The sequence below is a fragment of the Melospiza georgiana genome, chromosome 6, assembly GCF_028018845.1.
Source record: "Melospiza georgiana isolate bMelGeo1 chromosome 6, bMelGeo1.pri, whole genome shotgun sequence".
Taxonomy (NCBI): domain Eukaryota; kingdom Metazoa; phylum Chordata; class Aves; order Passeriformes; family Passerellidae; genus Melospiza; species Melospiza georgiana.
The window spans coordinates 34,376,386-34,392,203 of NC_080435.1; the positions used below are offsets into that span (position 1 = coordinate 34,376,386).

The 15,818-nt window shown below is 46.8% G+C and overlaps 2 protein-coding genes across 2 annotated transcripts; both read left to right on the plus strand.

Annotated features, from left to right (window-relative positions):
• The first annotated feature begins 8,537 nt into the window (after positions 1-8,537).
• Positions 8,538-10,459, plus strand: LOC131085084 (outer dense fiber protein 3-like). Its single transcript, XM_058026899.1, has 6 exons — positions 8,538-8,649; positions 8,764-8,964; positions 9,196-9,297; positions 9,642-9,763; positions 10,121-10,261; positions 10,364-10,459. Exons 1-6 carry the CDS (start codon positions 8,544-8,546, stop codon positions 10,457-10,459), a joined length of 768 nt encoding a protein of 255 aa, XP_057882882.1. The 5' UTR covers positions 8,538-8,543.
• A 2,028-nt stretch (positions 10,460-12,487) lies between these two features.
• Positions 12,488-14,485, plus strand: LOC131085135 (outer dense fiber protein 3-like). Its single transcript, XM_058026982.1, has 6 exons — positions 12,488-12,593; positions 12,718-12,918; positions 13,150-13,251; positions 13,604-13,725; positions 14,142-14,279; positions 14,390-14,485. The coding sequence occupies exons 1-6, from the start codon at positions 12,488-12,490 to the stop codon at positions 14,483-14,485; spliced, it is 765 nt and encodes a 254-aa protein (XP_057882965.1).
• Positions 14,486-15,818: the final 1,333 nt, after the last annotated feature.

Sequence of the window (15,818 nt, forward strand, 5' to 3'; positions counted from 1 at the left end):
ACAAAGAAAGAAATGAAAAGAAAGAGTGAGCACATTTGAAAATTCCAGATGATCTCACACAGTCGATTTTGAAAAGGAAAGAAAGCCTTTAAGTGTTGTTAATGCAAAAGGAGAAAGAGCTGCCGGGCTGCAGCCATGCCAGATCCCCAACAGGAAAGGAGTGCTTTTAAAGTTAATAAACTGAAGGTTTGGAAAAAAAGGAGGCTCCTGGCAAGGCCACATAAACTACACAAATGAGTTTCTAATCTTGCCACATGGGCATTTTTCCAACTCTGCACTCTGAGTCACCCCCAGCTGCAGGCCTGGATGAGCGGTTTAATAATCCTTAGCCCTTTTTTCCCTTAAATGATCAGCATCAGAGTATCATGTTTCTGGAGCCTGGAGGCTGTGTGGTATTCAAATAGGGTGAGTTCTTGAAATTCCTCCAAACCTACCTGCAGCTGCCTCTGCATCTCTGCTGAGGTTAGAAAAGCTGGACTTGCACACTTTGTAAATTGCCATCATCTTCCTCCCTCATCTCCTCTTGATTTCTCACAGCGTGCATGGGGCAAAGCCAGGCCAGGAGGATGCAAACTGTTCTTCCTGTCCTTTTTTTTTGAAAAAAGAAAAGTTAACAAGGCATGGACGGGGTAATGTCAATTCTAGGAATCCTTTTCTGGGAACTGAGTGGTTGTGAAGGAAACCTGAACAGAAAAAAAATGACCTGACTTCCCCCTTGGATCCAAGAGCTGAGCATCAGCATCAGGGAAGCTAGATGTAAAGGGTATCCCTCCTACTGATGTGAGATCTTCAATCAGTGCCGAGACAATGATGACCAAATTAACGTACTATAAAGCAGCTCTAATTTTAGCCTGGTTTGTTATTGTAAGAGTTCGTAGGGGGAGGTGAAGGCTGCTACAAATGACTAATGCTGCATTTCAGCCTCCTAAGCCATCTTTAGTGATATGGGATATAAACCTAAGCTCTCAGTACAATTTTTCCTATTTGACTCCTGTTCCCTCTCTCCTGTTCCCTCTCCTACAGACAGCTGCTGACAGACAGGTATGTATTTTTTGCGGGCGCTGTGCGGCAGGCGCACCCAGCCGCCGGGGAGGATCCGGCACCGAGCGCGGCCGGAGCGCTGCGAGCGCGGCACGGCCCCAGGGCAGCCCCGGTGCCCTGTGCCGGGCTGGGCTGTGCCCGGTGCCCTGTGCCCGGCTGGGCTGTGCCCGGTGCCCTGTGCCCGGTGCCCTGTGCCGGGCTGGGCTGTGCCCGGTGCCCTGTGCCGGGCTGGGCTGTGCCCGGTGCCCTGGGCCGGGCTGGGCTGTGCCCGGTGCCCTGGGCCGGGCTGGGCTGTGCCGGGCTGGGCCGGGCCTCCGCCGGGAGCCGCCACCGGCACTGCCCGGGGTTCAGCGCCCGAGCTGCCCCAGGCCGAGCCTGCAGCCTGCTCAGTGTCACCAGCGTGTCGTGGTTGCCCCTCTCTGCCAGTTTTGGCCATTGGACTTGCTCAGGAGTCAAAGTTTGAGTTGGTTACCTGCGTGAGGTGGGTTTCGTGTACCTCCGTGGCATTTTGCACATCCTGAATGCTTTTTCTGCAGTGAGTCCACACATATACATTAAACTGCAATTCTCTGGGGCTGTCAGAATTGCAGACCAGCCTGAGGCATGGCAGTATGATAAAGTTTTCAGGCCCTGTTTAGTTAAGGCTGAAAATCTGGGACCCAGCCAATCTATACCACTCAGGGCTCTTTTCACAGTCCAAAATGATTTGGCTTAAACATTTCCAACTGTGATGAGGTCTCATTTCAGTGATTATACAGTCATTCACTTTTCCACATCAACATCAAAGTCATTAACAACTGAGTATTATTGCATTGGCTGGAATTCAGTTAAGGACTAGAGGGATGTTGCTCTTTATTAAGATAAATCATTGCCTTGGTTATGTCACCCATGAAATAATCAATTTACTGTGTTGGTTAATTTCCTCCCTCTTTGATCTGTGAATTAAATTCAGCAGATCATTGTTCCACACAACTGCAGTGGAAAGGATGCTTTAAAATAAATGCGCCACATTTTCTAATGGTACGAGTCTGGTAACTGTATAAAGCAAGACTGCACGTGGCCTGACCTATCTCAACATTTTCCTTTAAAAGCTTGAGAGGAAAATGAACCAGTAGCACCAATTTGGGTTATACTCCCTTGAAGTTCCTGAGAAATGAACCAGAGGAAAGAGAAAAACTAGCAGAACTGATTCTGAGGCCTTCGGAGGAGTTAGGCTGATTGCCATACGAAATGAAAATATTCTATTTCTACCGAAATATAGGGGTATTTCTTGATAGCCTTCATGAGCTTTGCTTACTGAGATGCTTACTGTAAGAATTTTTTTCAAAAACCCTACTCAAAACAAGCCAAATATGAAAAAAAACCCCAACAAACAAAAACAAACAAAAAAAACCTGCACTGAAATCGATTGATATTCCAATCTCCTTTTGCATTGAACTATGCATTCTGAAATTAAACCATGTGTATAAATAAATCCACGTTGACTGGAAATCACTTTGCCTGTCAATGGGAAACTGATGATGAGAGCCCAAGTCTGACTCCTCATTTTGCAGAATTTCACAGCAGTGTGGATATTCAAGTCTCACTTTTCTAACATTAAACTCTAACTTTTTAAATTTAAATAGATTTAAATAATCCATCCTCATTAAAAGCAACACAGACTTCTTCAGCATTTCTCTAAGTTCAGATCCATGCCTCTTCTAAAACCTGAGATGTTCTCACATGTATGTCCTCTAAACTCAAGACCATGATCTATCATGAGATTTGAAAAATAGGAACAGCATGTGATGTAGTTTTAAGGTCAGCATCTAATTTTGTTAGATTTTGAGGAAAACAGCACATAGGTTTCTGGTTATGCAACCAAGATACAGAATTTCTTCCAAATTTTTACATCTTAAAGCTATATTTATATAATCTTAAAGATTCTAGAACTTGTGTTGGTGAGAAGAAGTGCTATTATTTTCATAAGAAAATGCGTATGAAAATACTATTGCTAAAATAGTTGAACTAAAATTCCTGATTGGACTGAAAAAAAATTACTTTATTTCCTAACTCCAATTACCATAACATGAGTAAAATATTCTCACTAATTCTGAGGTCAAAGTTACAAATTAGAGCAATGGATTAAGATATAATACTGTTTCATTATAAGAATCACACCCCTCATTCACTTAAAAATTAATGAAAGCTGATTGCAGATTTGTTTCTATAGCAATTACTTAGAGTGTTTCTCCTTACATTTAACAAAAATTGTGTGTGACTTCATGAAACAAAAACAATTTGCATTAACAAATTACTTTAGTGCATTTGAAAGTCATCTTCATGAAACAAAATATACCCTAGCTGAGTATGCAGAAGAATGAACGCTAATGAAAGTTCAAAATCAGGACTATGTAGAAATTCATGGTAAATCAGTCAGGATATTCAGAATATGTGAGGAGTCTTAGTATTGAAGAGTTAATTGCACCTGATTAATGCACATGGCAATTCTATGTTGCTTATAAACCTCCTCAGTTAGCAATCAAATTACTATTTTCTAATTAATTGCATTTGTTAGTTTCTACTTGTCAGTTGTTTCATATTCATCATCCTTTTGCCATTAGTTTCCATTTCTAAATGAATCATTCTAAGAGCAGAAAGTGAAAACATTGCTATTCCTCAAGCATGATTTCTTATTTTGTTGACATGAATGCATAGTAACTGCAAGTTTCTTCAAGCTGTTGTGGAATATTTATTTTTTAGTTGCCATGAGGTCATACACTTGGAGTTTTAAGATGACAGAAACTCCTGGTGGAGTTTTGAACACATTTAGCTTTTGTAATTCTGCTTCAGGCAGTAGCAGGCAAGTTAAACAATCACTGATTGACTTTTATTAACCGATTTGTAAGGCTGATAGGCTCAGGAATGCAAGCTATAGACAGATTCTTGAAATACAGCCGAGACAGGAATCTCACAGAAATTCCAAAAATAGGAGGTAATATTCTCCTTGCAAACTATTTTTTTTCCCTTAGATAATATTCTTTACTTTATAAGATATTATTCTTTTTCTGCTTTTTATTTGAAAAGTTCATCAATAAATCTATGATTATTAAAAAACCCCAAATTACCTATCACAGACTTAATTTCAAGCCTATGCTATTTTACATGAAAATAAAAAAAAAAGAATTCCCACTAAGGTAACTGAAGAGTTAAAGTTAAAATGTTAACTGAAGTAAAATTAATGTAATGGTTTCTTTGGTATAAACTAGCTAGCAGCCCAGAAGAAGATGCTGCACAGTGGGACTCCGAACCTGTCCTTGGATTATCCCCTTGCTCTGGGGTAAACAAGCCAAGCTGTACTTGGCATGCATTTCCTTCCTGAGAGAGCAACTCCCTTCAACTCAATAAAGGGTTGAGAGGAAGGGGCCAGAGTTCCACCTTTCTCTGGGCCAGACACCTGTGCAGGGTGACTAGAAACACAGAAACACAGCCCTGCTATAGAACACATTCTCCCATCCCATGCTGGTTTTCATAGTTATCCCACATATACCATGAGCTCTCTTGGAGGATGAGAGCTGTACAAGCCAGTTCCTGATTGTATAAACCATAAGTTATGTGATATCATAGATTTGGATGCCTGTGCAATCTCAAATTTTTGTTTTAAAGGTTTGGTTTGGATTTATTAAATACATGGCATTTATTTAATTGCTAGATCAAATTAATTTCTGCTATGAATATATAGTTATCATCTAATATTCTAAGGAAAAAAGTGTAATTAATGATTTGGGGCTTATGTTTCTCTTTTATTTTTCATTTTGATGTCAAAAAGCATCTGTCATACAGCAAGCATTCCACATATGAGTCCTTAGATTGAAGCAGCAGTTCTGCAGTTTTGAAGGGCTTATAGAGACAGCCTCAGGACCTCTAAGTGCATTTGCACAGTTGACACCAAACATATTAGTGGAATCGATGTCAATGATTAACATTCTTCTTAAAAAGAGAGGTAGAGCAGGGTCTGATAACTCTAGTCTCTGTTCTCTGAACCAAAAGAACGCTCATGGTGGGTACTTCTTGCCACTTCCATGCAATTAAACTTTTGAGTAGTATTTCTTGGCATTGGAATACTACTGTTAAATGTCCACAGTGGAGTGGAACAGATAAAAAGAAAACCAGACAAATTTATCTAAGCATTTTCATTAATTGTTAAGATGACCTTGCTGATGAGAGGTAAAGACTCAAATTCTGTCCTTAACTGAATCAAAATGGAAACAGCACAGACATGAAAGCCCTCAAATTTATAGATATTTAACCCTCCATCTCTTTCAAAATCAAAACTTGAAACCAGATCAAACTTAATTCCTGACATTTTTAGCATTTTTTTTCTTTTATTTGTCTAAAGAAAGCATCATGTGTGGCATACACTAGAGCTCATACAATTCGATATTTGACTGCTGGGAGCTGTAGGTACAGCAGGGATTCTCCACATCACTGAAATTATCTCTGAAACATACAGGTAAAAAAATCTGTTATACTAATTTTTTTTTTAATTAAGCCCACTGTGTCACTTCCTAAAGAGCACTGTACAAAGATCTTGTAACACACAGTGAAAATGTATAGGTATCCAGTTATTTGTAAATAATATATCATACACAGTAATTATAATTTTTATAATTTTAATAGGTTAATAATTTTAATAGGACTCTTTTAATTCTGTCATCCTTTTGTGTTGATACAGGCTACAACTTCCAGCAACATTACTCCATGCTCTCACTAAAAACAGATCAGTTATAACATATCCTTTTAAGAAGTTTGAAATAAAATATGCTAAGTATATTAAAAATGTGCCAGGTGTGTTACGCCCACTGCCAGATTCAATGCCAGTAAATTATCCTGTTTTGCAAGGCATTCCCTATTGCTATTCACTATGTGAATAAACTTCTAGCTTTCATTCATTCTAGGCTCTGGAGCCCAGTGATGGCAGCTCTGGGAAACAGCCTTTGGGCTGAGGGCTGTCCTCTTCATTTTTTGAATGTTCTCCACAAGGGATGGTTCATGGGATTGCTATCAGTATGCTCCAGGGCAAATGCCTCCTTCTGTGGGATGCTTCTGGGGAGTTGTTATCACTGGGCTCCAACTTTAACACCTCCAACCCACTGAAAATCTTTTATCTGTAGCTGTTATCAGCAGGCTTCACAGTTAAAATACCATCACCCAAGAAGGCTGTTTACTGGAATGGCTTTTTTTTAAGTCTCCAGAGTGAAAACTATGCCCCAAGTCTGGAGGAGCAGCCATCAGTAGGATCCAAAGCATCATCTAAACAAAACTTATTTGATAGCTTTGCACTGATGAGGACACAAAGGAAAGAAAGATGAAAAAAAATGAATGCAGATGATTCAGGCTAATGACACCAAGAACACAAGAACTGGAACTCATCAACTAATGCTGGCATTTCTAAATAATCCAACAAGAAATGTGATTAGCCAGCTACACTGATAATGTATTAGCTCCTGCCAGTCTTCTCAATATCTGCTTCACCTAAGGTAAGAGAACGAGCTCATATACAATTTTGTTAGTATATCAAAGACTGCAAGTGCTATGAAAACTGCTGGTTATACTGCATGAGTACTTGACCAGTGGGAGAAAATCCCATCTGTGTGTGCCTTTGAAGTTTAAGTGCCCTTCACTACACAAATCAGCTTGTGTTAAAGGATTCTTATGTCTTCTAAACTGGTTTGCCACTCCACTGTTTTACCTCACCCACAGCATCTCCATTCAAATCACAATTCATATGCTTCAGAATGTATTTCCTAACTGATGCTATATTAACCACAGCCCATGTAACACAGCAATGGAAGAAAAGCCATAAGGGTCTCAAACCATAAAAACCTGGAGACTGAAAAGCTTTAAGGGTCACTAAACAAAGCATGGGTAATGACTGGTATTACTGACAAAGAGTCAGGAAGTCTGGGGAAGGAAAAACCTAGCAGGAGAACTCATAGTGCAGGCACAGAGATTCAAACACTACTGGCAAAATCAGAATAATGAAACTTTGTCCAACCCTTCCAGGGAAACCTTGAAAGAATTCATATGTTCCTGAGGCATCAACATTGCTTTAGGAAAATCCTGTTGACCATGAACTCCCAAAATAACCTGGAGAAGTGGGCATTAAAGAGAGAAAACTGCTTGAAGACATCAGTAGCATCTGAGGAGTGATGCAGAAACTGGCAGCCCTCAAATGGAGAGGCCAGAACAACTGATATTATTGATAGCTTTGCTCTTTCCCTCCCCTGTAATAGTAAGCTCAGAGCACAGAGACCTCAGAAAAGTATCAAAAGGTACAAAGCACAAGCTGGGCATTGGGCACTATCAAATTCCCAGCTCATTTCAGGGGATCTCCCATCGTAAATGACTGCAGGTGGAGTAAGTGGCAGTTACAGCTAACTCACAACATTTGTTCACCCCCAAAGAAGGGCATTCTTACATTATTGCTAAATAAGATTAGAAGCTCAATTATAGAGCCTGGACAGAAGCTAAGCCACATCAGCTGCTTTCTCACTCCTTTCCTGCCAGACCAGCAGTTAATGAAAAGGCCAAAGCAAAAGAGGGGAGAAGTTTGAGAAAAAAACTTGTTTAATTCTTCTGGTTCTTGGGGAGGCTGTTTTTTTCCCCTCTGGCTAAGAGGTGTTGTCAAAAGGATTCTGCCCTAGAGTCTCAACTCTACGGGGTGAGAATTAGAGTGGGCAGCTCTCAAAGACACTTTGAGGCAAAAGCCTCTGTCAGTTCTCCCAGCCCTACAGCAAGCAGTTCAGGCAGAGACAACCCATTAGACAAATGCTCTTGCTCAGGCACCACTGGACCAGAAAGGGCAGTGCTGGGTCTCTGGGAACATGGGGACAAAAGCAGCTCCGTGTGAGAACAAACTGGGGCTGCCCCACACCAGACTGAGCCAGTCCCATGGCAGGCCCATGCCCAGCCCCAGAAGAGCTCTGCAGGCAATACGGCAGCACTGCAGCATGAACAGGTCTCAACATCACAGTGGGCTTTGCTCATCACTGGGAGAGAATGGCCCTTTGGGATGTCACCTGGTGATGGAGGTCAATGTTGATGGATCCACCTAGCAATGGATTATGATGTCACCCAGGGGCTGGTGTCCCTCCCTGCACATCACCCAGTCAGCCCCACACTCCAGCTGACCAAGTTCGCGTGCAGACGCGCCGGAGGCTACCACCCAGCCAGGCCAGCGCTGCGCTTCTCCACTGCTGCTGGCCTGGCAAACAATCATTGCTTGAGGGCACAGCAGGGAGTTCTTGCTGCATCTTTGCTTCTAACTTGCTGCTTCTCTCTATTCCTCCTTCTCTTCCATCTGCTATTCCTTGTTGCTCTTCACTTTCCTTCACCTTCTCTCGTGATGCTAGTTTGCTTTCTTCCTGCTCTGGGCTACAGGAAAGCTTTGTACCAGTGCTGTGTCAGAGAAGCCCTTTGGTAGCTCTCCAGTTTTTCCTGTAGTTTCTCTGGCCACCAGCATGGAGGGACCCTGGGTAGGCAACTGGCGACCTCATCCCCGACGGGGCCCAATCCTTGCAGAATTCAGCACCCCAGGTCCCAAGTACTGGCTCCCTGGGACAACAGGTAAACCACCTATCAGGGGACATGATAGCACAGCACAGTGCTTGCTACCACTTGGGAACCTCCTTTCACCACACAGTTGCAGGCACAGGTCCTTTCACAGGCTTTTCTTGCCAGGTCATATGGCTCATGATCCCACCAAAGACAGAGCCCCTGCATTCTCATTTCGAGGGACCAAAGCTCCCTCCACAGACACCTGCTCACCAGGTCCTCGGTACTTCATTGAATCATCCATCACCAAGACTGGGAAGCAGATGGCTCCATCAGCACTTGTGACAGCACGTCCCAAGATCAGGATTTTCGCCACCCCTGGACCCAGTGAGTAGCATTTCTGCAGCCATTCATCTAGGCCGGACAAGCAGGCCTTACTGTTGCCCTGTGCCAGGCGGGCACAAAGCCCACTGCTCATGCCCTGAATGGGCTTCAGAGAGTTCCAGATGGAAAACAAGCAAGACTGAGAACACCCTCCACCTCCTCCTGACTTCTCCTCTGTGGCTTGCAGTTACGCTCCCAGTTTCACTTCTTTTCTTGTCTCCTTCTCTGTCCCAGGTGACTACCGCACGGATCGTGCCAACAGACTCATCTTCCATACTGCACCGTCCAATCTCATGGTGTTCCGGCCCAAGGACTTGAAAAGGTTCCGAACACCAGGTATGGAACTTGGGGGAAGCAGACACTCTTACAGCCTGCGTGTCCTCCAGGAAGTGTCTGCAGCTTCTTCAACAGGCCCAGCAAAAAGCCTGGGCAGCAAGACACAGTGTGTGCTCAACAAGCTTTTAGCTCTCCCACAGCACCAACTTCTCCCATCTCACAGAAGAACCGGCACCTCTGGTGTCAAACAGCCAAGGCACACCACATGCAACAAAAGCCAGAGGCACCGGGATGAGGGGCAGGATACCCTTCCTGCTCCTCACAGCCAGCTTGGCAGGCTGACTCTCTTCCACCCAGGCATTCCCACAGGACTGACCTACGCTGTCTTCCTATTCCATTTCCAGGTCCTGGCACCTATACCTTGCCCAGGATTCTGGGACCCAACACAGCATACACTCATGCTGAACCATGCTACTCCATGAAGGGGAAGAGTCAATACCAGAGCTGTTTTCAAGATGTGGCAAAGGTGAGCTGCGCTTCTGTTCTCTAACAGCAGCAGCAGAAGTTCAGCTGCTCTGCTTAGAGCAGAAGCCCAAGAAGCCACAGAGCCTCTGGCTCTGCTATTACCAGTAACACCAGCAACTGAACCCCCCCATTTTTTCACACCAGCAGCTTTGGCACAGTACTGCTCACTGGCATTAATGGCAGTAATCTCCCCTCTGGGAAATCTACCTCTCTTCCCAAGGAGCCCTCAATTCCCAAGGCTCCAGGGCTCCCACACTGCTCCTCTGGCCAGCCACCTAAAGCAGCACAGTACTCATGGACACCCAGCAAGAATCCACACTGCTTGATGTACCCACCAACCTCATTGCTTCTCTTGCAGACGCCAGGTCCTGCAGCATTTGACAAGGTGGATCTGGATGTCTACAAAACCAAGGCTCCCAGGTTCTCAATGGGACTAAGAACCAAAGTTCCTGGAAAGGGAGCGTTTCCAGGTCCAGCAGACTACAACACCCTGGGAAAGGTAAGGCAGCCTGCCTACCATTATGTGTTTTGCTGCACAACCTTCACTTGAGGAAAACTGGAGAATGAGCCACCATCTTCACCTCTTTTCTTCCCCTTCCAGGTTGCACTGATCAAGGCCCGGGATCCTGCTTACACTTTTGGACTACGACATTCTCTCTACAAAGCTTCCATAATACCTGCAACACATGTTGATTAAAGACAGACACCTGAAGAGATCTTTTTTCTGTTCCTCCTTTGCAGCAGGGTGGGGTTAGGTGTGCGTTGGTGTAGACCACTGGCTTCACTGTCTCATGTCTATGCCTCAGTCAAAACATGGCAGGATGAGGGTGAGGGGAGAGCAGTGCGGTAACAGCGTGAGCCATGCTGACACATCCAACACCACCATTTCACCTAACCAGAGCAAAACACTGTGAAAGCTTTCCAGCCCTGCCTTGCACACTCTCACCCCATGGCCCATGCTGGCCTCAAGGACAAAGCCCATCTCAGTGTCCCCCTTTTCAGTGCACATAGGTGGCATCTGCCCAAGGTGTGCCCAGAAACACATATGCCCTGCATCCTCTCTTGACACAGGCAGGGGCGGGCTCATTTCCACAGGCAAGTCCCCAGAACACTGAGAGTTAAGGAGAAAGAACCATTATTCCCAGTCTGAAAATGGAATCACCATAGAATCCTGCAACAGCCCAGGTGGGAAGGGACATTGGAAGGGACCTCATCCAGCCCTTGTGCAGAAGTGGCAGCCTGGAAGAGACTAGCCAGCGCCTAGCCAACTGCAAACTTGATTGTGGCCAGTGATGGGACTCTACTGTCCCCCCGGGGAGCCTGTTTCTCCTCTCTGGCTAAGTGGTGATGCCAAAAGGATACAAAATCCCCTGATCGCTGGGGAACAGGGTGGGAATTGTTGGAGTGGGCAGCTTTTTCAGGTGCTCCAAGGCAGGAGCCTCTCTCAGCTCTGTGACCTGCACTTCAGTCTACTCAGCCTCTTACAATTACACTGATAAAATAATTTAATAATAAAAAAGGCAAAAGTGTTACTATGATTACAAGTAGAAAACCCTGAAGCATATGTTATATGAATGTTAGGAGTGCTGTTTTTAAAGTATTCAGTCAGAGAAACCTTATCAAGAAGTTACCAGGTATCATGTGCCTTGTTCAAGAAACTATGCTAATCGTCATGAACACCAGTTAGTGTGCTTGGAAAACCCTTCCCTTCCCATCCTAATTTGCCTATCAAGGATTCCAATCAGTAGATCTCAGTAGATATGGCCAATTATAGTCATAGGGTAGGAATATTATTGTAGTTATATAACTAGTGAAACCAATCATTGTAAAGGTTACACCTAAGAATGGGCAGATGATGTATACTATGTAAAAGAACTTATGTAAAAATGACACAGCAGAAAAAGCATATAAAATGGATGAATTTTGTTTGCAAATCAGAACAAAATCGGAGGAGTAATCCCCCTTTTTGCTGGCACTGAAATACAGAAGTGTCTCCTTGTTCACAACAAATTGGTGTTGGATAAGTTTATTTCACACTGTTTGGTGAAAAAAACCCTGCGCACAGGCACCACTGTAATAGAAAGAGCTGGGCTGGATATCTGGGAACATGGGGATAAAAGCAGCTCTGTGTGAGAACAAACTGGGGCTGCCCCACACCAGACTGAGCCAGTTCCATGGCAGGCCCATGCCCAGCCCCAGAAGAGCTCTGCAGGCAATACGGCAGCACTGCAGCATGAACAGGTCTCAACATCACAGTGGGCTTTGCTCATCACTGGGAGAGAATGGCCCTTTGGGATGTCACCTGGTGATGGAGGTCAATGTTGATGGATCCACCTAGCAATGGATTATGATGTCACCCAGGGGCTGGTGTCCCTCCCTGCACATCACCCAGTCAGCGCCACACTCCAGCTGAGCAAACTCGCGTGTAGACGCGCTGGAGGCTATCCCCAGCCAGGCCAGCGCTGCGTTCTACGCCAACAATTGCTGCCTGAGGGCGCAGCAGGAGTTCTTGCTGCCTCTTTGCTTCTAACTTGCAGCTTCTCCCCATTTCTGCTTCTCTTCCATCTGCTACTCCTTGTTGCTCTTCACTTTCCTTCACCTTCTCTCGTGATGCTAGTTTGCTTTCTTCCTGCTCTGGGCTACAGGAAAGCTTTGTACCAGTGCTGTGTCAGAGAAGCCCTTTGGTAGCTCTCCAGTTTTTCCTGTAGTTTCTCCGGCCACCAGCATGGAGGGACCCTGGGTAGGCAACTGGCGACCTCATCCCCGACGGGGCCCAATCCTTGCAGAATTCAGCACCCCAGGCCCCAAGTATGGGCTCCCTGGGTTAACAGGTAAACCAAATATCAGGGAAGGTAATGGCAGCAGGAGGCACAGCACAGTGCTTGCTACCACTTTGGAACCTCCTTTCACCACACAGTTGCAGGCACAGGTCCTTTCACAGGCTTTTCTTTCCAGGTCATATGGCTCATGATCCCACCAAAGACAGAGCCCCTGCGTTCTCATTTCGAGGGAGCAACGCTCCCTCTGCAGACACCTGCTCACCAGGTCCTCGGTACTTCATTGAATCATCCATCACCAAGACTGGGAGGCAGGTGGCTCCATCAGCACTTGTGACAGCACGTCCCAAGACCAAGATTTTGGCCACCCCTGGACCCAGTGAGTAGCATTTCTGCAGCACTTCATCCAGGCCGGACAAGCAGGCCTTACTGTTGCCCTGTGCCACTGGGGCACAAAGCCCGCTGCTCATGCCCTGAATGGGCTTCAGAGAGTTCCAGATGGAAAACAAGCAAGACTGAGAACACCCTCCACCTCCTCCTGACTTCTCCTCTGTGGCTTGCAGTTACGCTCCCAGTTTCACTTCTTTTCTTGTCTCCTTCTCTGTCCCAGGTGACTACACCACGGATCGTGCCAACAAGCACGTCTTCCATACTGCACCGGCGAATAGCCTGGCATCCCGACACAAGGACTTAAAAGGTTTCCGCACACCAGGTATGGAACTTGGGGAAACAGACACTCTTACAGCCTGCGTGTCCTCCAGGAAGTGTCTGCAGCTTCTTCAACAGGCCCAGCAAAAAGCCTGGGCAGCAAGACACAGTGTGTGCTCAACAAGCTTTTAGCTCTCCCACAGCACCAACTTCTCCCATCTCACAGAAGAACCGGCACCTCTGGTGTCAAACAGCCAAGGCACACCACATGCAACAAAAGCCAGAGGCACCGGGATGAGGGGCAGGATACCCTTCCTGCTCCTCACAGCCAGCTTGGCAGGCTGACTCTCTTCCACCCAGGCATTGCAGCCTTTCCCACAGGACTGACCTACGCTGTCTTCCTATTCCATTTCCAGGTCCTGGCACCTACACCTTGCCCAGGATTCTGGGACCCAACACAGCATACACTCATGCTGAACCATGCTACTCCATGAAGGGGAAGAGTCAATACCAGAGCTGTTTTCAAGATGTGGCAAAGGTGAGCTGCGCTTCTGTTCTCTAACAGCAGCAGCAGAAGTTCAGCTACTCTGCTTAGGGCAGAAAGGCCCCAGTGCCTGCTGTATCCCCACATAACACACACTTCACTGCACCTGCAGAAAAGAACAAGAAACCACAGGGCCTTTGGCTCTGCTATTACCAGTAACACCAGCAACTGAACCCCCCCCATTTTTCCACATCAGCAGCTTTGGCACAGTACTGCTCACTGGCATTAATGGCAGTAATCTCCCTTCTGGGAAATCTACCTCTCTTCCCAAGGAGCCCTCAATTCCCAAGGCTCCAGGGCTCCCATACTGCTCCTCTGGCCAGCCACCTAAAGCAGCACAGTACTCATGGACACCCAGCAAGAATCCACACTGCTTGATGTACCCACCAACCTCATTTCTTCTCTTGCAGACGCCAGGTCCTGCGGCATTTCCCAAGGTGGATCTGGATATCTACAAAACCAGGGCTCCTAAGTTCTCAATGGGACTAAAAACCAAAGTTCCTGGAAAGGGAGCGCTTCCAGGTCCAGCAGAATACACCCTGGGAAAGGTAAGGCAGTCAGCCCATCAATGTGTTTTGCTGCACAACCTTCACTTGAGGACAGCTCTGGAGAGTAAGGCATCATCTTCACCTCTTTTCTTCCCAATTTCCTCTTCCAGTTGTCAATAACCAAGGCCCGGGATCCTGCCTTCAGTTTTGGAGTCCGACATTCTCTCTACCAAGCTTCTTTAATACCTGAAACACATGTTGATTAAAGACAGACACCTGAAGAGATCTTTTTTCTGTTCCTCCTTTGCAGCAGGGTGGGGTTAGGTGTGCGTTGGTGTAGACCACTGGCTTCACTGTCTCATATCTATGCCTCAGTCAAAACATGGCAGGATGAGGGTGAGGGGAGAGCAGTGCGGTAACAGCGTGAGCCATGCTGACACATCCAACACCACCATTTCACCTAACCAGAGCAAAACACTGTGAAAGCTTTCCAGCCCTGCCTTGCACACTCTCACCCCATGGCCCATGCTGGCCTCAAGGACAAAGCCCATCTCAGTGTCCCCCTTTTCAGTGCACATAGGTGGCATCTGCCCAAGGTATGCCCAGAAACACATATGCCCTGCATCCTCTCTTGACACAGGCAGGGGCGGGCTCATTTCCACAGGCAAGTCCCCAGAACACTGAGAGTTAAGGAGAAAGAACCATTATTCCCAGTCTGAAAATGGAATCACCATAGAATCCTGCAACAGCCCAGGTGGGAAGGGACATTGGAAGGGACCTCATCCAGCCCTTGTGCAGAAGTGGCAGCCTGGAAGAGACTAGCCAGCGCCTAGCCAACTGCAAACTTGATTGTGGCCAGTGATGGGACTCTACTGTCCCCCCGGGGAGCCTGTTTCTCCTCTCTGGCTAAGCGGTGATGCCAAAAGGATACAAAATCCCCTGATCGCTGGGGAACAGGGTGGGAATTGTTGGAGTGGGCAGCTTTTTCAGGTGCTCCAAGGCAGGAGCCTCTTTCAGCTCTGTGACCTGCACTTCAGTCAGACTCACCCCATTAGACAAAAGCCCCGTGCTCAGGCACCACTGGACTGGAAAGGGTTGTGCTCTGTGTCTGTGTGTGGGGAAGAAGCACGTCTTTGTGAGGACAAACTGGGGCTGCCCCACTGGGGCTGTCTGAGCCAGTTCCATGGCAGCCCCATGCTCAGCCCCAGCGGAGCCCCGCAGGCATTGCGGCAGCGCTGCAGCAAGAACCGACCGGCGGCTGGCCCCAGCCTCCGGCCGGCGGCGTTCGGGTGCCGGTTAACCCCCGGGTTAACGAGGGAAAGGCTGCGTGTGCCATATTGGGGGGAGGCGGAAGGCAAATTCCTGGGACCGAGGCACACAATCCCGCCGCGTCCTCTGCGGACGGCCTTGTGTGGCCGTGCCGAGCTGGAACGCGGAGCGCCGAGGAGCTGCAGCGGCGGGAGCCTGGGCAGAGCGGGCCCAGGCTGGAACACGGTGTGCCGAGGAGCTGCAGCGGCGGGAGCTGGGCAGAGCGGGCCCAGGCTGGAACACGGTGTGCCGAGGAGCTGCAGCGGCGGGAGCTGGGCAGAGCGGGCCCAG

Excerpts from the sequence above, each read along its gene's own strand:
- LOC131085084 (XM_058026899.1), top strand. The coding sequence starts at position 8,544 with ATGGAGGGACCCTGGGTAGGCAACTGGCGACCTCATCCCCGACGGGGC. Across the intron at positions 9,298-9,641 it reads GAAAAGGTTCCGAACACCAG|GTCCTGGCACCTATACCTTG; the intron begins GTATGGAACTTG and ends TTCCATTTCCAG. Across the intron at positions 9,764-10,120 it reads GTTTTCAAGATGTGGCAAAG|ACGCCAGGTCCTGCAGCATT; the intron begins GTGAGCTGCGCT and ends CTTCTCTTGCAG.
- LOC131085135 (XM_058026982.1), top strand. The coding sequence starts at position 12,488 with ATGGAGGGACCCTGGGTAGGCAACTGGCGACCTCATCCCCGACGGGGC. Across the intron at positions 13,726-14,141 it reads GTTTTCAAGATGTGGCAAAG|ACGCCAGGTCCTGCGGCATT; the intron begins GTGAGCTGCGCT and ends CTTCTCTTGCAG. Across the intron at positions 14,280-14,389 it reads CAGAATACACCCTGGGAAAG|TTGTCAATAACCAAGGCCCG; the intron begins GTAAGGCAGTCA and ends TTCCTCTTCCAG.